The sequence below is a fragment of the Panthera pardus genome, unplaced genomic scaffold (genome assembly GCF_024362965.1).
Source record: "Panthera pardus isolate Hobbes unplaced genomic scaffold, ASM2436296v1 HiC_scaffold_6, whole genome shotgun sequence".
In the NCBI taxonomy this organism is placed as follows: Eukaryota; Metazoa; Chordata; class Mammalia; order Carnivora; family Felidae; genus Panthera; species Panthera pardus.
Window position 1 is genome coordinate 129,376,753 of NW_026526991.1, and position 23,670 is coordinate 129,400,422.

The window sequence follows — 23,670 nt, forward strand, 5'->3', positions numbered from 1 at the left end:
GAGCTTTGTAAAGTGGGGCACCCTCCCTGGGTCCTGAAGCCAAGATCTGCCCGCCCCTTCCTGTCCCTGGCACTTCAGGCTCATTGGGCGGGTGACATAAAATATTTAGGGAACCCTATGTGTTTCCAGGGGTTCAAACTCCCTTCCCTCCAATCCAAACTCTGCAAAGAGGAGAAGAGAGCTGTTAGCACAACCCCCTCCTGCTCTTTATGAAGGAAACAAACCACATACATCTGAAGGTGATTAATTGTCTTTATTGGAGGAAAACAAGAAGTCATCAATCTCGTTATCATTATGATAGAAATCTTGATATGTGTACATGATTGTCAAGGCAGAGAATCATTTGCTACATAGGCCCATGAACAATTTTGCAGTGCCGCAAACCTAGGTGGGTTAAACTTCTTGCAGAGTGTTACATGCATGGAATAAATGCACAGTTTCCCTTCTTTGGGACGAACGTGTTTTTTATGGAAAAATTGAACCAATCACAAGCCTCATAATAATAGACGCAGGGACATTCCTGGATTCGTCGCTGTAAGCTTTTGGAAAACATGCTCGCTCGCTGGTGGGAGGGCTCCGAGAAGGGCAGTGACATTATGTGTAGTTGACTACAGCCAATTTAGAAATTGTTCCAAATTTTATTCTGGACGGAACGTGTCTTTTATGTCGTCCAACTTGAATGTGGCACTCAGCTAAATGTTCTCTGAAACAAGCCACCCGTCTTTTGAAACAAAGATGCTGTAGTCTCTCTGCTGTCATTGGATGGCATGTCATGACTCTGATGCCAGGGCCCCGGAAGGAGGGGGACAGGCCTCTGTGTGTATGACCAATGTCCAAACAAGCGATGCGCTCCAGTTCCTTCCTTCTCTCTCTGCAAAGCCCGGCTGCCCGCCCTGCCCCGTCCCCTGCCTGTCAAGTGCAAGGCTGGCAGGACGGCCTGACAATCTCAGTCTGTCCAGATGAAGATTTCCCTTTGAGGAGTAATTTACTTAGTGTTTGGGGCTTTGGGGTCCCTGGTGGTGACTCATCTCTATGACCGAAGCCTCACACACTCCTCTTTTTTTTTTTTTCCTGTCCATAAGAAAATAAAATCACCTCTAAGTAAAATAATTCAGTAAATAATCAGAAGACATAATCACTGTATGAGAAGTTCCCTGGGGACCAAAAGGTTAAAAGTAGATCTGGCAAATGCAGAAGCAGCATAAGTACAAAGGGTGAACGGAACAGTTTGTCCCTTTGGTGTAGAAAGATACAGACACCGAGAAGCCATTCCACACTTTGTCCACGAAACCAGACCTGGCAGCCACATGCAGCGGGCTTGGCTGCTGAATGCACAGCCTTTGGGTTTGCAGAAGCGGAGCCCCCCACCCCCCCACCCCGGAGCCAAAAGCCGAGCCGCTGCAGCCGCAGCCGCAGGTGGTGGGGAAGGCCGGCCTGGAAGCGCTGCTGCTCCTTCGGGTCGGGGTCAGCACGGAGCAGGCGGCGGGCCGGGCCTTGGCCGGCATGCGGGGCCGACTTCACAGTGGGGCCGGGCTCTTGCGCCCTGGCCCAGGCTGCGGACCGTGATGCACTTGGGGCCACAAGGACGGTAGGGGCGGAAGGGGGCCTGGGCTTCTGTCTTCCTCCTTCTCCTCCCTGCCCGCCGTCCACAGGAGAGCTCTTCAGGCTAGCTCATCTGCAGGCTGCCTTTCTTGGGGTCTTCAGGAAATAAGCCCCCTCCCCCTTTTCGGACTTTGTCCAATTCGCCTTTGCTATCTCAACATTTTCAACTCTGAAAACCAAAGGGTTGGAACCCTTGTGTGCAAATGTCAGGTACGTTTGCAGCCGGGTGCCCCCTCCCCACAAAAAATGGTGGGTTCCATACAGGTATACACCTTTTCTTTTTTTTGAAACAAACTGAACAGTGTTTGGTCTGGAATGTGTTTAAGGAAAAGGCAAACTCTGCCGAGGGAGGGGGGACAGAACGCGGAATAGTACTGGTTCAGAAGAACATGCAAAGGTTTCGTGCATCGGTTGAATCAGAGGGCCTTCGTTTCATTTGCCAGAAGTGAGCGTGTGACCCTGGGAAAGAGTACATCTTAGTTCTGCTTATGAAATGGGAGGATCTGCCCTTTGCTGGCCCTTGCTTTCCTTTTGCACAGCCAAAGGAAACCCTGGGAGTCACACAGAGGAGGGGGTGTTGCTGGCTGTAACACAGAGGCAGTCACCCTAGCTCTCCTGTCTCCAGCCCTGGGGCCATGGTTCCTGCCTGGCTTCTCCAGTGCGAGGAAGCAACCCTACCTAGAGCTCTGTGTGGGCCGCGGAGCCCTGGTGGCCAGAGCCTTAACATGCTGAGTCATCCCCACTGGAAATGGTCTTTTCTTTCTGTTGAAAATTACTCATAGAATGTCAAATCCCAATGGGTAAATCAGATGAAGCTGTCACTCCTCGAGAGAGAGAGGGTCAACCCCCTTTCAGGAGGGGTCAGTTGGGCTCCCTCCCCTTTGTCCCTGGTGTTCTTGACCTTTGTTCTAAAGGGGAGTTCCCCTCTCCCACCCACAACCCATCCAGGATAGGCTGGACACCAAGGTAGGTAAATGAACAGGATGAGGTCAGTGCCTGGCAGGCAAATGAGTCTGAGGGTCATATGCCAAGTCCCTGCCATCAGACGGCCAATGCTTCCTAAGTGCCAGAGTCTTGCCCATTGACCAAGCCATCTTGCTTTGCCCCACGGTGGACTACTGAGTTCCTTGGACATTGTGCTGACAGCTAGTTGGAGAGTGGGACCCTCTCAAAGGAGATAAGCTCTTGTGTGGGGATATGAAACTGCTCCCTGCTTGTGAGGTGGGATTTTAGAAGTGACCAGAATCATTGCCATAGTCAACAACACTAAGCCACACATGCTTTTTGGTTTTTTGTTTGTTTGTTCATTTGTTTTTTTGGTATGCTTTTTACATGGCTCTTTTCTTTAAAAAGGAGACATGAAGGGGAACATTATCCTGCTGTTCTCTTATGGGGTCAGAGGCAGTAGGAGATGGTAAGACCTGCTGCCACAATGGCCATGCACTGTCCTGGACTAGTTGTCAATCTATCTGGGCACCTTCTTCTTTTCCCAAGGGCTTTCTGTGGCCCTGTGTGCTCCCCGTAGGCATTCCCTGCCCTCTCAGATCCAGCTGCCTTTACCCCATCCCAACCCAATACCCCAGGCTGCAGTGTACTGAGGGAAAGCAGTGAGCAGTCCAGACCCCAGGGTACCCTGCTTAAGAGCAAAAAGCAGCTGGTCATGTGGGGGCCCCATGTGGGCGAGCACTCACTGCTCATTTCAGACCAGTGATGGCTTTGCCTGTTGCCTCACTGATGAGATGAAAAGTGGGGAAGAGGAGGAGGGACAGACAGGGCGGCTGAGAGAAAGACCACTCAAGGATAGTTCAAAACGTCATATTCAAATGAAAAAAAAAAAATCCACTAGCTCTGAGAAGGTGAGGAGACCAATGGTGGGGGGAGGGGCTGGGGTTGAAAGGAAGCCTGTGATGGAGCTGGTGGCCATCTGTTAGCCTCGGCCACATGCTGGCTTCCACAGCGAGTGGAAGCTGTGGGCATGTATGAAAGGCTCAGCTACGACTGGCGGGATCTGACATCAGCAAGGGTCCCGGGATTTAGCCACCCTGCTCGGCAGGTCTTAACAAAAGGCACATTCTGGGTTTATTTTCCTCTCTTCCTAAAACGATAGGAAATAGCCTAAGTCCAGTGGCACTGCGACAGAATGGATTTGCCTGATGTCAAGTTCAACAGAGTTGGCTTTTGAGCGGAAACCTGTCCCTACACATCACACTGTGTTGTTGACGCATTCCAGGCCAAGCGCAGCCACAGGCTCATCTGAACCACAAAGAGGACGCTGGCCACAGGGCCTCATCTCCTGCCTGTTCTGCACTTCTTGGTGAGACATACCTTCAAACTAATTGAATAGAAGGTACACCCCAAATATCAGCTCTAGGAAATAATCTAATCACCCATGAGAGAATTTGGCTTCAGAAGTTGCCCTCCAAATGCAACTGACTGCACCTAGTACAAGGTGCGAAGAACGGATAACCAGTCAGGCACACATCACAGGTACCAGACTTGGGCACATTATCACCCTGTTACATCTAATTCCTTGTTTTCTTGTACTGTAGAAACAGGAACGTTCCATTATACTTGTTCATAAGCAACACCCTAATAAAGCCCCCGGAGAGAGACCACAGTTTTCTGATACTCTGTAATATTCACGCCATTTTCCCTCTGCGGGCATGGCATTGACACTTATCCAACTCACACAATACCTGCTTCTCAACTCGGTCTATGGTCATCTTATAGACTTTTTTAGGTTTTTTTATTAATCGTGAAGAGCGACAGCCTGATTTTCGCTCTGGATGCATGTGTGGCAGATGCCAAGTGGGATTCCTGCCAAGGGGCTGGGTGCATATGATGCATGTTGGGTACAGGGTAGACCAGCTGTCTGTCTTCCTGTCTGCTCTTATACGTACCTGCACTGCCATACTAATGGAGGCAGAATGGAGCTGCTGAGCCTAGAAACATGGTGTGTATGTGTGTGGGGGGGGGGGGGCGGGGCGTGGCTATCACTAAATATTTGGCCTGGACACAGGCATAGGTGTGGCTTGACCACAAGACGGCTTGACCAACAGGACCTGCTGAATGTGGCTAGCTATAGGAGATGGGCAGGAGGACCACAGCCAGTAGAGTTGTTGTGCCATCGGGCAGACCTACAGGGACTCATGGCAGGCTTGAGGCTGACGGTGTGAAATGCAGACTCACGGTATTATGGTGGGCAGGGGGTCAAGGGAGGGCTTTTGCAAACCTAGCATTTGGAGCCACCTGCAAGCCTCTGCAAGAGAGCATCCTCAAGGCCCCCTTGGGAAGTGGTTTGCCCTGGGTTTCACGCCGTGCTCTACCCTGCACACCTATGCATCACATGGGTAAACAACGCTGCCCGCTTTGCCTGGGACATTGCCAGTTTTAGCAATGTAAGTTCTACTTCCCAAGAAATTCTTAAATCCCAGGCAACTGGCACCTTTGGTGACACCACCACTACGGGTCTTTGGTTTTCAGACTGCCCCGGTCAGAGGGAGGGCTGCGAGTGCTGGCTGGCCATCACCGCGCTGGCCAGTGTCCTGCTTGCCTGGCAGGTCACCTCTCCTTACCACCCCAGATAAATGGACTCTTTTCCAAGGCCACTTCCCTCTCCTCGCCTGGGTAACATTCATAGAAGAACAGGGTAAAAATCTGCAGAAACAACTTGTGTGAGTTGGAGGCCATTTTAAGTGTAAGATTAGAAATGCATTTTTAAAAAACAGAGAGAGAGAGAGCGCGAGAGAGATTAACTTTAAAACTGCATAGCTGAGAGCAGACTTTTCTGTGTTACCCTCGTGAGAAATATAAGCTGTGTGAGACATTCCCTTTAACCAAAATGGCGTCTGGTTCCTTCTGGAAGGGAGGCTCTTATATCCTTGCCGGGTGGGCATCTCCTTCACAGCAAGTGAAGCCTCTGAAGTTTAGCTTCAGTCTTGGGGGAGCAGGCTTCTTTATTTCTGACCACTGACGGTGAAGGCCCCTAGGGTCTCTGGTTGGCCAGGGGCATGCTGGAAGGGCTGTTGGAAAAGGTCTTCTGCACGTTCCCTCCCCAGGCGGCCCTGGAGACAAGGCAGCCTCACTGGACTGCTGAGTTGTTTTCTTAAAGAGCTGCCTCTCCAGGGAAGGGGAGAGAAGGAGGAAAAAATAGAAGTAAAGTGCACTCTTCGCCTTGGAGACAGATTCTCGATCCTCTTATTAGAATTTTTAAAAATACCTTTACATTCCCCTTGGAGGGAAAAAAACAAAACAAAACACCTCTCTTAAAGGTTAACATAAAACTCAACTACTGATAAGCAAAAGATACAGGTCATGTGACTAAGAAGTAAAGATCAGAAGGGCATGTTTCTTAAAGGGTAAAAAATAAAACCCTAATGCGCAATATTTACCAAGACTTAAATAATCCAGTTGAAACCTTTTTTGTCATTAATGAAAAAATACAACATAGACGGTTCCCCACACCTAGAAGAGCAGAAGTGACGACGGTTGGGAAAGAGGACGAGGGAGGTCCGTTCTATCAGAGCTTTGCAAGATTCATATGTACAGCACCAGATCCTATCACGTCAGCTCCCTTGAGTCAGTACAGTTTGTGAGAAACGAACACTTCAGAATTGCAGTATAAAATATGGCCATAAAAAACTTCTGTCTTCCAGTCCTGTGCAGGAAGGCGCACCATGCAAGGTGGGATCACTCTGGAGCGGCTGGTGGCGCTGGCGGCCCCGCGGGGGCGGTGGGGGCCCCCTTCCCCGGCCCCGCCCTTGGGCCCCACCTCCAGAGCCAGTCACTTGCTCCCGGAGTGCACTGTGGTCACAGTGGCGGGCCTCGGTCTCCGCTCCGCCCCCACTCCTGAGACCCCGGATGAAGAAGAAATGAAACTACAGAGCGTGGAGGGTGCCAGACCTGCAAGGGGGACAGTGGACACAAGGGGGTCGAAGCTTCAGAAGAAAGTATTCGCTCCCCTTTCCCACTCCAGGGTTTGGGGGGACGGCGAACTCTTACACTCCTGTCTCTAAATGTTCACCTACCTGTAGGAAAACCTTTGCAATGTGTCCTTGAAATGCTTTCTTCCTAGACACAACTCTTCCCTCCTGTTCTAGCTCTGACGCTGCTGACTGCTTTGTATTTGAACATGACATGGTTTGGCATCCGTAACAGGGTAGGTACCACTCACCGAGCACTCACTATGTACTAGGCTGCAGGCTAGGTGTTGAATACATACTGTTGTTTATAACAGGCCCCATGAGTAGAGGTTTGAGGAGTGAAGACAGAATGTGATCTCTCTGCCGACCCATTTCGTGTGTGGTCTGTACTCCTGGCTAAGGACCAGCTGTGACACAGAGCACATCGAAATGGGGCCGTTTGCCTCTTCCTCCAATTCCAGCAGCCCCGGCCTAGAAAAATTGCTCACACACCGCCCTACTATGCTCCCTGAGAGTATGCGGTGGCATCAGAAAACACTGATGTGGGACGAGTATCCCGCAGCTCAGCTCCGGTAGCATAGTTCCCGGTGACCTTTACAGGCTCCGACGCGGGGAGATCCATTAAGTGTGGGTCTACCACAGCGTGCGGTTGGGTCAGGGGACGCGCATGGAGATTTCCAGGCAAAACGGACGGGCTCACATTCCCAAATGAGATGGGATGACTATTTAGAGAGGGAGGGAACCCTTTTCTGAGGGTCATGGGATGGAATGTGATGCCCAGAGGGGGACCAAGCTGAAGGGTTTCAGTGATCAGGGAGATGAGGGCCAATAGGGACCATCAAGGCAACTGCCCTGAGGGGGACAGAAGCCCCTGAGATGGCCTACTATGGGATTAAGATAAATAGACCAGGGAGCGGTGGGGAGTAGGGGAGAGAAATAGAGTATGTTACATGCCCTCAATGATGTAACAGCCTAACACAAAGATGAAAGTGAAATATTCTTACTATTACTCTGACTGCAAAGCCAGTGCACATCATATAATTCAGCTCCAAGCATCATCCTCCTCATCAAAAAGTAGGTATTAAAAGCCAATGAGATCAGGCTGTCACGAGTCTCTGCCACCCTTTCCTCAACCCCTAAGAATGACGCGCAGCGACAAGCGAGCCTCGGGGGAAGGAGACGGATCCGAAAGTGTCTGGGCTCTTGTCCAGACAGGTATGGCTGTGCAGCGCTTGAGCCACAGATTTCCCATCTAAAAATGGAACTCATCATACCTACGGTTGTGTGTGTATCGAATAATTAAACGTTTCGAAAACATTCTTTAAAATTAAATAACGTCCCAGGGTTGCTGGGGGACATGCCACGAGAGGAATTAAATCAGAAGTGCCTGACACCAGGAGCTCACAAAGGACTGTGCTCGCCTCCCCACCCCAGATCTGTCTGACACGCCAGTTGGAAAGTTCTGTCTTTGCTACATACGCACAATCTTTTTGGCTGGCCAAACTGAGGCTGCTTGAAACGCTTGCATTTGAACTGTCCAGGCTGCTGCCGAGATGGAGTTTCCTCATGTGTCTCACAACGGCCGTGGCATTAAATGCTTGCTGAAATTTAAGAAAGGGAAAAAAGGCAGACACAATAGTCCAGCTAATTAGAAAAGACTCAGACTGTGTCTGGTTGTTTCTTCTTACTTACCCCAACCATTTTCAGCTTCTTAAAACGTTCTCATGATACTTTAGAAAGGAAGCTTGTCTTGCCCCTTCTTCCAAAACGATGCTAATGTTTTGCACCCCTCGCCCCCACCGAAATGTTTTCTGGAGATTTAAACAAATACTCCTCTTTAGACATAGTAAACGTAGAGGATAAATGTAAACCAATACTCTCCGTCATTTAAGGGAAGTGACTTTTAGAATAAAAGGTGTATTCTAGTAAGATGGTCTCTTAAAAGGTGATGCTTTAAGGTAGTTTTAATTTTCCTATTATTAGTGCTTGTGTCCTAACTAATAGCATTTCCTCCGAATAAAGCAGGTCAGTGGAATTAATTTTGTTTCCACGCACTGATTAGAACGTAGGGTTTGGGTAACCAGTCGATGACCAGGAAAGCTCAGTGGTATAACTCCATCACATTTTTAGCCGAAAATATCGATGAGTTCAACTCAGATTCCCTGTCTTTCCCCACCCCCTTTCCTATCACTTTCATAAAAGTCAGCCAGTCAAAGTTCCAGCAGCAGAAAGGAAGACAACAGGAATTATGTTCTTAAGAAACAGCAAATGAGTAAGGGCTGACACTATTGCTATTTTTGAATCACAGAGGGGAAATATTAAAGCCATACTTCATCCCTCCCACACCATGACATCCCCTTTGAGTCTTAATGGTTATTAGTTAAAATTAGCAAGATTATTTGGGTGAGGCTCTGGGGACTTTCATCAAACTCGGGTGATAGTAACCTTGAGAAATAATAAATGCTCCAACTGTAGGGCAAGTTTCATGGGGGTGGTTCAATTCATCGCAAAAAAAATTTTTTTGAGGTGGGGGAAGGGCAGAGGGGGAAGAGAGAGAGACACACACAGAGTGAGAGAGCGAGAGAGAGAGAATCCTAAGCAGTCTCCAGTGCTGTCAGCTCAGAGCCCGACGCAGGGTTCGATCCTATGACCCTGGGATCATGACCTGAGCTGAAATCAAGAGTTGGACGCTTAACTGACTGAGCCACCCAGGTGCCCCTCATTGTAAATGTAATGAGCCCAAGACTTACTCTCCATTTGCTTTTTGCGAAGTTCTTCCGGATCTGGGCACTGACAGACTCGTGGATGTTTTTGTTGAGGGCTGTGTCACCAGCGATCCTGAAACAGAGGCAAAGATGCTTCTTCAAAAGGGTTTCTTGAGGGGTGCGGGGTGCGGGGTGCTCTGACACCGGGTCGCACACTGCTTTCCCAGGGAAGCCCCAACCCCGTCCCTGTCCTGAGGTTCACTGAGAGGGTGGCTTCCCGCTGCCCTTCCAGGCTGTGTGGCTCTTGTCTTACATGCACACCATCTGCCACCACCACCAAGTCCTGTCCCCCTTCTATACTCAGCACCCTCCCAGAGATTCGTTGACCTCTCTGCCTGGTTCCCACTTCTTCCCTTTCGGCCCCAATTCCTGCGACATCAGAAGCCACAAGGCAACTTGAATCCAGTTTTCCCTCCTTTCCCTCCGTCTCCGTCTCCACCAGCTCTCCACCTGCAGTTCTGAGGTCCCACATGTGTTTCCTGCCTGGTCTGACCACCAGATCCCTGCCCAGGGCCGTCTTCCCAGCTTTCTCCTGCTAGAGGCCCCTTCCTTCTGCCCTCTCCAGGCCCTCTGCATCACGGACCTGCTCACATCCCGGGCCCAGAGCATCCTTCTGGTCCTTTCCAGCAGTTAAGCTCTGCCATGTTCTCGCCTATACTTCCTCCATGCTCAGGGAGAGGGTGCCCAGCCTCAGCTCAGCCCTGCTTGCCAAATCTTCCCTCGCATTTCCTGTAAGAATTCTCTGAACTACCAGGACTGGATCCACTCTGCATTCAGCTGGGTCCCTGATATTACTGGGCATTAGTTCTTGCTTGCTCCATTAGCCTTCCACCAGCAGGGAAGAGGGTGGGTCTGCTTTTCACCTCTGTCCTTAGAAACTACCTAGGAATTACCCTCCTCGTCCTGTGACTTCCTCCTTCTGCTTTACCACCTCTCCTTCCCTCCCTTCCTCCTCCCTCCTCTCTCTCTCAGCTTACAATCTCCAGGCTCATTTGGTCACCTGGAGGTCACTTGCAGCTCATTCTTCTCCCACACACTCCCCTCAACCTCGACACCACCCCTGCTCTACATTTAATCACCTGGCCTTCTCCCCTAGTTTCAGAGGAAGCTGTGTTTTGCTCTCATTCTTTTTTGCACTTAGAACCTTCGGTATCTTCCCTTTCATTTTTTAAAAAGTTTTTGATGTTTATTTTTGGAGGAGAGAGAGACAGAGCATGAGTGGGGAAGGGAAGAAAGAGAGAGGGAGACACAGAATCCAAAATAGGCTCCAGTCTCTGAGCTGTCAGCACAGAGCCCGACGCAAGGCTTGAACTCATGAACCGTGAGATCATGACCTGAGCCGAAGTCGGACGCTTAACCCACTGAGCCACCCAGGCGCCCCATCTTCCCTTTCATTTAACACCAAACTGTTAAATTCTAGGCTGGTATCTGTTACCTATGAAATCATTTTTTGCATCTGAAAAGTTAAGGGGCAGAGAGAGAGATGCCAGGAACACTGACCATCCTTTCTGGCTGGAAGATGACTGGTTAGTAAGGAAGTGAGGAAACCTGTCATCTCCCAGACCCAGATGGCCCTGAACCCCAAACAGCCTAGATGCCACAGTATTATGTCCAACTGTTTTGGGGACATGAAAAGAATAAGCTTAGGACTTCTTCAGACAGATTACCCCTGAAGAAAAATCTGTCCCCACCCACCCAGCCTTTCACTTTAAAATCGAAAACATGGTTGATGGATGTGATGTTTAGTCTGTGCCAGGCAGGGCCCAACTTTGGAATGCGGTCTGATATTCCCGCTCCTCCAACCATAGGCTCTGTCTTTTTCCCAGCGGGGCTGCAAATCCTTAGTCAAGGGGACACTCAGAAACTGACTCAAGAGAACCAGGTTTCCAATTCCAACGACTGCCAATCGCCCCCTGTCCCCAGACACACATCAATGACACAGAAACAGACTAGCGGGCAAATCCAAGGAACAAGGTTAGCGGACTGCAGACATCTTTATTAAGCTCTTCCTGCTAGACAATTCATGTGAGTGTTTCCTCCTGCACCGTTTCTAAATGCTACATCCTCAGAAAAGAAGGCCAATTCCAACTCATTGGTGGCCAGTGCTTTCTTGGAAACGAGCAGGCAGAAGTGGTAGGAATACGGGGTTCCTTGGGCCGAGCACCACCGCAGGGCAGAGCGACGCTCCAAACCAAACAGACCCGCGAGGGGGTCAGGGAAACTCCCTTCTTTGTGGGCTAGCATGGGCTGAGATGTAAGGAAAATGCAAACTTCCAATTATTTTAGGAATGTTCCATGCTCGCTTCCCACAGTCCCGGGGTGTGCTGTAGCTGAGTAAGACCAGGCAGGGCAGACGTGGCCCAGAGGCCCCTGTTGGGGCACTCTCCTTGGGGAAGCGAGGCCACCTTGGCCCATGACCGCACACGATCTTCCTCAAATGGGCACCGCCATGGAAATGGTTACTGCTGCTCACGAGCCAGCGACATTACAATGACAACATATGACACTCACAATGCTCGGTGCTCCTGGCTTTAGCATGATCCATCAGCAACACCAGAGGCACAGAATCCTAGAATTTAGAATTGGAAGGGACTCTAGTACCTTGATGGTCCTAGGAATTGAATGATGCCTCCGACACAGAGGAATCTCCTTATAAATCTGTGCACGCACACACATACACACATACACATACACACACACACACACACACACACACACACACAAAGCTATGGCGCCCACATTCCATTCCTATCTCCCTTGTTTCTACTTTTTTAATATTTGATTTTTAAGTAATCTCTACACACAGCGTGGGGCTTGAACTCACACACCCAAGATCGAGAGTTGCGTGCTCTCCCGACTGAGCCGGCCAGGCACCCCACCTTGCTTTCCAGTTTTAACCTCATGCTAACAATGCAGATGGCATTCGTGTACATCACACTTTGTGAGGTCTCTCTTGCTCTCTTTCTCCACACCCAAATCATCAAACTCATCTCTCCTTGCCTTCTGGTGTTTTTGTGTTCTGTACGTGGTCTGCTGTACCTCCATAGGTCTGATTTTGCATTTTTCTAGCCACTTTCTCAGGACAGGCTTGGTGATGCTGCCGTGTACCCCCAGAGACCAGTTTCCCAGACTCCTGGGCTGCTTCCCAATTCCTACGGTCAACCAGAGCTCGGCTGGCTGGAGCCCAGAAGAGGGGAGGGGACCCAGGAACACTGAGGAGAGGGCTGCAGATGCCACCCTGGCCTGGCCAACACACGATGTCCCCTCCCAGGTGGACACATTGCCAAGTGTTGCCTGGGGCATGGATGCCCAAGAGTCACCACTTTGGTTTCCTTGTCAACGCAACTAGAGACAGAGGTTCAGAACTCTCCGAACCAGATGAACAAACCCCATCAAGATGCCTCCCTGTAAGAAGGAACGGCTCCCATCCTGCCACTTGCCAGTTCCTACCTTTGGCCAGCAGCTGCAGGCTGCTGGTTCCTCACCATGTGCCGCCACGAGAAAGCCGTAGCCTCTCATGGCAGGGGCTTGGGAGGGGCACCTGGGTGGCTCAGTCGGTTAAGCGTCCAATTTCAGCTCAGGTCATAATCTCCTGGCTCGTGAGTTCTAGCCACATGTCAGGCTCTGTGCTGACAGCTCAGAGCCTGGAGTCTGCTTCAGATTCTGTGTCTCCCTCTCTCTCTCTGCCCCTCCCCCACTCACAAAAGCAGATGTCTCCCTCTCTCAAAAATGAACAAACATTTAAAATTTTTAAAAGATCAGGGGGACACAGGAAAGACCTGTGTCCAACCACCCTACACACAGACAGCTCTGAAAGGAACCCTGTCCTGTCTGGCACGGTCTGTTTTGAGTCTGAGGAAAGGGGTCTGGGACTTCCAGAGCCCCTCCTGGCTCTTGGTAGCCTTGATTCAGCCGGAAGAGCGAGTGCAGAATAAGAGATCATGTTCTCTGGATATAATCGATGTGCCAAGAGCACAGCTTCTAGAATGATAGTGTTGATAAAGCTGTGCTCCCTGGAATAATTACCCCACTTTCTGCCAGCTCTCTGTTGAATCAGGTGCTCTCAGCCCGAGCAATTTTACATAAAAGAAACAGGCATATCATAAATGCAGGCAGTGGGGCATTTCAATGATGTCTGAGTCAAGTGCATTCATTGGTACCATTTTCTAATGTTTGACTTCCTGGGATTTTTGAAATGCGCGTAAAAAAAATTGTAAAGCGTTGGCAAAAACCCAGCTCTACAGTACAAAGACATTAATTTGTGCAGCTCACACGCGGATACGCGGATACATCGTACCCAGCAGATAACTGTGAAGTCTCTGTCTCTAGCCCGACCCCCTTCCTGGGCTCCAGACTCACTCGGCAAAGGGCCCCCACCTTCAGCACCGGGACAGAGGGCTCCTGGGCCCTCCCTCCTGCTCCTCACAGTGGAAGCATCTCACCCGCCCAGGCCCTCCCCCTGGCACCTCGGGAAGGACTTCAGACCCCTCTGTCCCAGCAGCGCTCTGCCCCAAGCTGCGGCTCCCCACCCCTCAGTGTGTTCTCCATCCTGCTTCCTCCCTGTGGCTCCGGACAGGCCCCCTCCACCCTTCTCTGGGCCATCCCCCACTCCGCCTCCAGTCCGCACCTCCCCGCCAGCCTCCCTTGCCCCATGGCCAGCAATTCGGCCTCTCTTCTGCAACCGGTTGAGCTTTCTGAGACACAAATCTCATCACCTGGCTTAAAACCTGTCAGCGGCCCCCACCGCCCAAAGGGAAAATACAAATTACTTCCTACGGTCGTAAATTCAGGGCAACTCCTATAGATCAGAGATCTGTTAGGTGCTAGGTCCTCTTATTTGTATTATTTGTATGTCACGAATCCCTTGAAAAGCCCTGCAGGATATACACTGCTGTCATTTATGATTTCAGTCTGACACAGGGGCCCACAGAGCTCAGGAGCCCGCAGATGCAGTAACACATATTCTACCATTCCTGGTCTTTGGGAGGGGGGTAGCTGGGACCTGCCCTCGAGCAGGCTACCCCAGAGAACTCTGCCGGCCATGTCTTCCTTCTCGTGCCCTCCCGCCTCGCTCCTGTGCCCACGCCCCCTCCAGGAACCTGAGAGTGGTGGCTCCAGGACAGAGGTGGGTTTAGGCTCCTGAGCGAGGCCCAGGCCGCTTGCCCCGCCTGGAACACCTCCCCTCCCTGGACAGTCTGCGAAGGCCTTCTCTCAGGGAGACTCGGCCCCTCTGGAAGGCCTCTGCCAGACCCTCTCCCTTCTTTTGTTCGTCAAAAACACCTGGTGAAGGAGAGACCAGGTCTCAGCGGGGATCCTTCCTGTCTTCCACACAGCGAGGCCGGATTAGTGGACAAGTCCTAGGAAGGAAATTGCTTCCCTTCTTTAGAGGTTCTCTTTTTCCTCTTCTGTCAGATCATCTCCAACGTCTTGTACGTACAAAATAAGCACGCGCTGGGGTGTCATGTACGACACGATGGCTATGGTTCTAAGAGAGTAACTCCTAAAAGGTCTCATCACAGGGAAAAGAAACTGGGGGGGAGGGTACCTATGTAAGCGGATGGATGTTAATTAAACTTATTGTGGTAATCACTTGACAATACATACAAATGCCAAATCCTTACACTATATGATAGACTTAAACTTATACAGTGTCCGTCAACTATATCTCAACAAAACTGGGAGAAAATAGAGTTTCATGCAGCTTTAAAGGCCGTATGACTTCAGGAGAAATTCCCCTTAACAGCATGCAAGAAAACTGCCCTGCCCCCTACTCTCATCCCAAGCATTTCCTCCAATTGTTGATAAAGTAAGAAAAAGCTTTACTAACTTTATTGCCTTATACTTTAACCTGCTGTCCAATGTAACTTATTAAAAACTATCATTTATATAAGCTGATTAAAATACGTACAATCAAATCTACCTCCTTATTCAGAAACATCTTCTCCTTCCCTGCGGCCCTTCCTGTCTTCCTTTTACTGGTCTTTACAGGGTGGTGGTGAAGAGCACTTATTTTGAAGTCAGTTCTGCCCGGAAACCATTCTGGCTTCACCACTAGGTAGTGGTTGTGCAGTCTTGGCTAAGGATAAGTTAGTTACCTTGTCTCTCTAAATTGATTCTCTTATCTCTGAAATGGAGATAAAACCTACCTTACGGAGCCATTATAAAGAAAAACATGAGATGATATGTTAACGCAATGAGAACAGTACCTGAACCAGAACTCATGCTCCATAAATGACAACTGTTGTTATACATTAAGTTACAGATCTTCCTTGACTTACCGTGGGGCCAAGTCCCAATAAATCCATCAGACGTTGAAAATACCATATATCGAATGTGCATTTTAAGACACCTCACCTACCAAACATCAGAGCTCAGCCCAGCCTACCCTAACCGTACTCAGACCACTCACTTTAGCTTATAGTACAGTTTCTACTGAATGTGTATCTCTTTCACACCGTCGTAAAGTCAAAAAAATCATCGGGTTGGGGACCGTCTGTGAAACCAGGTCATGAAGCTCCCCTGAGCGGGTCCCCTTTGGAAGACTAACCAGCGTGTGAGACTCTGGAGGAAATGCTACAGGGTAGAATAGACAAGGGGGCAGTTTTCTCGAATGCTTTTTAGGGGAATTTCTCCTGAAGTCGAAGTCTGTTTGTTTTCATCAGACCACATATTCTGCCATTCCTGGTCTTTGTTTTCAGATGGCTGCTCCTGGCAGTTTAATGAAAATACCTTAATGAAACATTTACTATGTGCCAGACATTGTATTAAACCCTTCACAGGCACAATCTCAATTATTTCTTACATCAGCCCCGTAAACTGGGTATCACCGTTCTCATTGTAAGGTAAAGAAAATGGAGGCTCAGAGAAGTAAAGTATAAATGCAGAGTAACACCTAGGGGATCGTGAAGCTGGGTTCAAACCTGGTAAGTGGCTTCAAGGGCACTGCGGAGAAATGTAGTCATACACAACACCATGCACTAGCGATAAATGCCTCTGGGGTTGAAGGCACACGAAGATGAAAAGCATCTTATGAGGAGAAGAATAACATCAATTCACTTCCCTATTGAACGGTAAGCTCAAGGAATCAAACTCCAATCTGAATGACTCCTTGAAGAATGACCTTCAATAAAAACGATCCTAAAATACTTGATGTAAAATGAAAACCCTACAGCTACATTTTGTATGCTTCGCTTGTCCTCCATGCATTCAGAAGACTGTGTCCTGAGGGAACAGAGTAGCTCGAGTGTCGCCTGGGGGACGGGGTGAAAGCCACTGGTTGGAGATGAAATCATTCCACAATTAAGAGCGGCTAAGAGGGACTTTACTCTGGGAAGGCATCGGATGGCATTAGGTCCTTCTACTGGGTCATTTTTCTTACCATGGGTGCCGAGCGGCTTGCTCACAAGTGTATCTTTTATTTGGATCTTTCTCCATCAGATTCCGAATGAAATCTTTTGCTGTTCAAAAAGAAAGCACAAGGGGTGGAATCAGTCTGTGGCTTGTGATGTGACAATCTGATGTCACCAGGCCTTCAGGAACATTGTGTGGCACATGAAAAACAGACCAGCCCCTCCCATGCCCCCCAACCCTCTTGGGTACCTGGACATGGGAGGCAGGCGGGAATCAGTGTTTGGGGGAAAGGGAAGCCAAGACTTGGCACTCTTAAGAGGTGACACTGCGAACGAGGAGGCAGCCAAGCCAGGCGTCGGACCCAGCCTTCCCAAGTCAAAGCCCTTCTCTGGCAGCTGGTGACATCTTTGGTTCAGAGATCAAACGTCTTTGTTATCATATGCCTCTCCCTGAGCTCACTGCTGCCAAGAGAGCTGCTTTGTTGACGTCCTCTCTGTGTTTCAGACATCACTGATTCAACAAAATCCCCAAGGCCTCTACCAAGGCCACCAGGTCCTGGGCAGGCCCTGTGGATACACAGCCCTCCAGGAGCCCCCTCACGGCCCACTTAGCCGATCACGATGAACATGCAATTTTGCTGAGGAATAAAGCAGGTGTTTCCAGTTAGGAGGAAATAACTCAAATAATAAAATGCGATATCTGAACAGCTCACTGGTAAGTGCAGGGCTCTGCCCTATTTATTATTTCATTTAATCCTTGCACCACCCGCTTTGGTAGGGAGGAGTATTATTATCATCCTGACCTCCTCAGGAAGACACTGAGGCTCAAGAGATTCGTCAGTTTACATGAGCCTTGGTTTTGATCTTTATCCCTGAGGAAGAAATGGTGAACGGCTCTGGGAACGTTTCAGTGTGGCACAGGAGCTGAGACGTGGGCTCTGGCATGAGGGCTTGGGTTCAAATCCCAGATCTGCCACTTACTAGCTGTGTGGTTTCAGTCAAGGCATTTCACTTCTGGGGCCTCAGTTAATTCACCTGTCAAGTGGGGATAATAGTAACACCTATCGGATAGGTTGTCCTGAGGACCAAGTAAGCTAGCACATGGGCACAATAAGCACTCAATAAATGTTAGCTGATACTGGTTCAGTCCTGGAGCGCCCAGATCAGGGCACGGCTAAGAGTGGTGGAGGAGTCAGTCCCGTCCCTCAATCTGGCTCAGGTCAGACGTCCCCAGCCTATCTTCCACGTGGCAAGTCAAGTCCAAGTACGAAGCTAAGGAAACGTCCTTGGGAGCCTCAGGACCACTCCGAACCCCCCAGCCCTGTCACAGTCAGGTGGTCTGGACGTAGGGTCCCAGGGGCCACCCATGGGGAGCGGAGATACCTACCAGAGTCAGAGATGTCGTCCCAATAGGGCGAGTCAAACTCATATTCCGCCTTGAGGATCTGCTCAAAGAGCTTGGAGTCATTTTCATCGTAAAAGGGAGGGTAGCCGCAGAGCCTGGAAGACAAGACAGTGTAAGGATCTGTAGTGGCTGCACATCTATGGCGGCGGCTGGACATTCTGTACGGAAGGAAGAGCCATTTCCACCCAAACTGAGAAAACCTGCTGTGTGTATGTTACAAGTACCATGTGAGCAAAGAAATCACACATTCTATGGGCAGAGGCGGCACAGAGCTAAAACTGTGATTTGATAAGTGGCAAAGAGGTGATGATCTAAAGTAAACATGCATGTAAGTCCACCTTTCCATGTTATTAACCACAGCCCCGTATACTCCCAAACCAACCCCCAAACCTTCTGTGTGCAAGTGCTTCTCATCTTATTGTCTGTAATACTATCCCCAGCAGATGATGGGTTGGTAACCAATTTGCCACAAGTTCCCCTAAAATGCACATTACCAACCTACCATGCCCAAACTGGGTATTTGGAAGGTCACAGTTTGGGCCATTAATATACAATAAATATAAAAGCAGAAGACGGCACAAATCATAATGCTATCACCCCTCTTCCTCCGAACCCTTTCAAAATTGATGTTTACAAGATTATATTAGGGTGTTGGTGCAAGCCACATACAGTTCTGGAGGTACCAACAGTCAGCTGACCAACCTAACAGGAGTGAAAATGTTTCTTAGATGCTCCAAATACAATTCATCCCATAAGACCATGGGTTCTCAGGCAGTCCTGCTTTCTGCACTGATGTGCATTACCAGGCCATGATGCATTTTCTGGACCAAGATTTCCTCATTTGAACATGAGGAGGCCAGACTAGAAATTCCTAATGTTCTTCCTGGCTTTAAGATGCTGTGGCTCTATGATCCCCCCGTTTCAACTTGTTTGCATGGCTAGGACACCTAGGGAAGGATCCAGTACATGCTTGAGACCCACATGGGGCAGGCGCAGGCTCTGGTCAGGACTGGACATCCAGGAAGGGGTAAGATAGAGTCTGGAGCTGCAAGGGATGGGCAGAGCGGGAGGCAGGGCTGGATTCTAGAAGTCCCGGACACAGAGCCGCATGGCTGGTTCTGGGCCCACGTCAGCCTGGCGGGTGACAGCTGCAGTGGGAGTTCTGCCCCCAGACGAGCCCTGAACCTCCCCCCATAGCTGAACTTTGTTCAAAACACGGCTCCAGCATAGAGATCCATTTAATGAGAACAAATGAACAGGAATCAACAGGCCTGTGAGGGATTAGGCTGTCGGCAAAGAAGAAACTTAATAAAGGTTCAAAACGCTGGGTTGGTACATTCATTTTCAGCTGCTCGGGCTGTGACACAGGGTGTCACCGGTCACACTACCCAGGGGGAAGGCTGATGACATTTTTAAAGGCTGTGAGACGTTTTGTGGGCCGATAAGTTTCAAACTCATCTATCCCCACAAGGTTGATTTAGGGGCTAAGTGCCTGGAAAATTTCATTTTTAAAGATTTGCTGCTTTTGGCAAAATGAGTAAGAACCAGGGTTCTGAAACCACGGAGCACATATTTCACTGCCCAGGAAATGCTGGAGCCGCGAGATGGATATGTAAATGTTTCCCATAATGAGGATTTGGGCTAAATGAAATGTGCATATTAGGAAAAACAGACAGAGCAAAATGTTAGTTCGTCTTGGAAAATAACTGAATTTTAGATATGATAGGTTTTTGTTTATTAACAGCTGAGTGTGTTTTACTTTACAGTTTGGCTTTCTTTCCAAGGGAAAAAAAAAACCTTTAAGAAAATTCCAGGAAAGATTTACTCTTCTTATGCCAATTTTGTTAATGTATATCCCAATTTCTTGTATTTCTTCTGGTTTTTAAGCTCTTTTGGACGGGGGATAGAATACTGCTTATGTGGGTATACTGAGGATGTAAGGAAAGGACGCAGATCTAGCTTGGAGATGAAGTTAACATTAAGAAAGAGGATTTTAAAATAAGGATTGTAAAGGAAGAGAAGGACAAATAGAAGTTGTCGAATCTTTCTCAGATCTAGAAATTTCACAGAGCTCCCTGGCCAGGCTATTTCATTAGTAGGTTTGTGTGGAGGGTCCAAATAGGAGAACAAACAACTCTGAGTGGTTTATCTCCATATACAAGAACACTGACTTCTGCAGTCTAGACCTACTGGCAAGTGGAATCTCTGTGTTCTTATTTTATATATCATACCATTTAAATAATGTACAAGTTATCTCACCATGCATAGTCAAAGACAATAAAGCCATTCCCAATGTTCTAGACCTAAAAGTCTGTGGTTCAGAATGAACATCTGGGGCGCCTGCGTGGTTCAGTCCATTAAGAGTCCAACTCTTGGTTTCAACTCAGGTCATGATCTCATGGCTCCTGGGATCGAGCCCCACATTGGGTTCTACACAGACAGCACAGAGACTGCTTGGGATTTTCTGTCTCCCTCCCTCTCTTTCTGGCCCTTTCCTGCTCACTCATGCCCTCTCTCTCTCCCTCTCTCTCTCTCAAAATAAAAAAATAAATAAACTGAAAAAAGAAAAAAAATGGGAACGACATCTAAACTTACCAACCCAACGATTGATGGTCATGCCCAATTATAGGCAACACACATTTCCGGGGCTCATCGATTTCCTCCATCCCAGCCTTAGGACGGTCATCCAAGGGGAACCCTTATATCTTCAGTCTTTCTTACTATGCTTCTTGTCTACCTGTGGCACATTCATGCAAATGTACTGCTGGATTCTACTTTAGTCTTGACTGAGCACTTGTTTTAGGTAAAAAGTGCCTCTAAGAGCTTTGCTGTATGATCTCATTCAAACTTCAACTCCCCCAGGAGGTGTGGGTCCCCAACACCTCTGTTCACCCTTTAGAGCCACTTTCCACTCTGCTTTGTGCCCTGGGAGGCTGACCTGTATGGATACTTGAACGAGGGGTGAACTCTGACATCTGATAGGAGGTGGCCAATGGGGCCTCCAGGAGAGATGGTGAAGGAAGGGGGGAGTCAGGGATGGGATATGTGTTGGCCTGGCTGCTCTCATCCAACACTCAGGCTGGCTACACCTGCTGACTGAAGGCCACTGCTCCCTCTCAGGGAGCAGACTCTACCAGGCACTCCGCCTCGGATTCTGGAAACTGTTCCCCATCTCCCTTCGCCACCTTGGATCTAGGGGTGTTTATGTCTCAGTCGCTAAGAAGCCTGGGGTCACAGTCCCTTGCACAATTGTCATTTTAAAGGCAAAGAAACTAATATGCAGCAAAGTCAGGACTCGAGGCCTATCCATCTGATTCCAGCTTTGTGTTCTTAAATATTTTGCTTTTTCACTCAAGGGAAGAGAACTGAGAATTGAACCTTATGCTGCAGCCTTGACTTTGAATCCTCTCTGTAGGTCATTTAGTTTGCCCACCTGCCCCTTCATCTGCAAGTAGAACCCAGTGATTGGACCCTACCTTTCTAACCCCCTTTCCTATGCTCTGGGTCTTGTGCGCTAAGGTGTTCAGAGTTGGTTCCCCACTGGGCACTTTTTATTTCTGGACCAAGGTAAAGGCATGTACTTTACCTGGGCTACCCTCCCCCTTCACTTGCCTCTGGTACACCCTTGAAGACCAGTGGAGCTATTACTAGGAAGACCTAGCCCCTTTCTGCCAGGTGGGGTAGGTGCTCTGCTCTGTGCCCCAGTGACAGTGGGCAACACCCCCAGTGACACTTCCTACACTGCACACTGCCCTGACCTGTCCTTAAGGTAGGACCATGTCTTAGGTCTCACTCTTGTCTTTGGATTCCCAGTGGCCAGCCCCAGGTCCACTCATAGCAGATGCCGAGTAAATGCTTGGATAAACAAATGTGCTCTGGAAGAAGAGGCTGCACCATTGGCTGTTGAGCCCCCGGGCTGGGCTTTGAAACAGAGATAAGGATCTAAGATGTAGGACAGCCCCCCACGTCCCCAGCCCAGAGAGTCCTCGAAGATCCCACCTACACTGACTCCTGTCTCCTTTACCTTCCCCTGCGGGAGGCAGTATGCTCTGCATCATTGACAGACATTCCAGAAGAACTCAGTGTGCAAGGCCCGGTGTTGGGAGCAACCTGGACTGTCTTTGTAGAGAGAATGCAATGTGGTTTGGTTGACCTAAAATGCCCCTGTTGGGCGTGGACACAGCTCATCGGGGAGAAGATTTTCCATGAAGGAGAAGGCTTTTAGCATAAACGAATGTGAAAATCGGCGATGCCCAACCATGGCTGATTCGGCAGTGCACAATTTTTCTTGGAAACCGAAATCCTGTAATAGCTTGAGAGCTCCTGCTGAGAGGCCCTGTGGGTTTAACGGGGTAATCATGTTACATATATGGTCCTCTTGATTGTCTGCCCTTAGCCATGTATCTGTGTCCCTCTGCAAATGGGTGCTTGCTTAAAAGGATTCCCATGCAATAATCAGTTGCTACCTCTTTACCCTTTTGTGTAATTTTATTTCCAAAATTCACCTCAACATATTGGGGGGAAACAGTATGGAGGTTCCTCAAAAAATTAAAAATGGGACAACCATATTATCTAGCAACATGTCTCCTGGATATATTCCCAAAGGAAATGAAGTCAGTACCTTGAAGAGTGATATACGTTCTCATGTTCACTGCAGCGTTACTCACAAGAGTCAAGACATGGAAATGACCCCAGTGCCCACTGACAGATAATAGATAAAGACATTGTGGCATATGTATAAAATGATATATTTTCAAGCCAAAAAAGAAGGTGATCCTGTCATTTGCAACAACATGAATGAAACCGGAGGACATGATGCTAAGTGAAATAAGCCAGGCACAGAAATTTTAAAAACCTGCATGACCCCACCTATACAGGGAATCTAAAAAAGTCAAATATGCAGAAGCACAGAATGGTGGCTGCCAGGGTCAGGGGGGAGTGGTGAGGGAAATGGGGAGATGGTGGTCAAAGGTCAAAATCACAGATCTGTAGGGCAAGTAAGTTAGAGATTAAGGTACAGTGTGAAAGCAATAGTTAACACGGCACTGAATACTGGACATTGGTTAAGAGAGTAGATCTCAGGTACTCTCATCACAAGAAAACATGGTAACATGTCAGAATATATGTTAACTAGCTTGACTAGCAATCATTTCACTATGTATAGTAAATCATCGTGTTTCATACCTTAAATATATACAATTTCTACTGAAAAAAGAGAAAGGATCAGCCACATTTAACATAAGGCAGTGACTTTGAAAAAGGTCACTTCTTGAAGCTTAAAAGAAAACTTAACATGAGATCTACTCTTTTAACAAACTGTAAGTGTAGAGTCAAGTACTGTTGACAACAGGCACGATGTCGCACAGATCTCCCGAGTTTACTCATTTTATGTAATCGAAACGTTACATCCATTGCTTCCCCATATCTCCCTCCTTCCAGCCCCTGTCAGTCACCATTCCACTCTTTGATTCTATGAATTTGACTATTTTAGACACTTCATGTGAGTAGAATCACGCAGTATTTCTCTTGCTGTGACTGACTTCATTTCACTTCGTGTAATGTCCTAAAGGTTTATCTGTGTTGTCGCATATTGCAGAATTTCCATCTTTCAAAAGGCTGAATAATAT

At 48.6% G+C, this 23,670-nt stretch overlaps 1 protein-coding gene across 5 annotated transcripts in view; it reads right to left on the minus strand.

The window, feature by feature from the left end:
• Positions 1-234: 234 nt before the first annotated feature.
• The window catches only part of CAMK1D (calcium/calmodulin dependent protein kinase ID), a 431,007-nt gene continuing 407,571 nt past the window's right edge, over positions 235-23,670 (minus strand). For 4 of the 5 annotated variants that reach the window (XM_053894728.1, XM_019460776.2, XM_053894729.1 and 1 more), the window contains 5 exons: positions 18,026-18,138; positions 16,668-16,746; positions 9,275-9,362; positions 8,008-8,125; positions 235-6,504 (listed from right to left, as the gene is read on the minus strand). In XM_053894728.1, coding sequence (XP_053750703.1) covers positions 6,386-6,504; positions 8,008-8,125; positions 9,275-9,362; positions 16,668-16,746; positions 18,026-18,138 — 517 coding nt within the window. In that variant the 3' untranslated portion in view covers positions 235-6,385. Of the gene's footprint in view, positions 6,505-8,003; positions 8,126-9,274; positions 9,363-16,667; positions 16,747-18,025; positions 18,139-23,670 lie in introns of all 5 variants that reach the window. The other variant, XM_019460777.2, reaches the window with a different exon arrangement.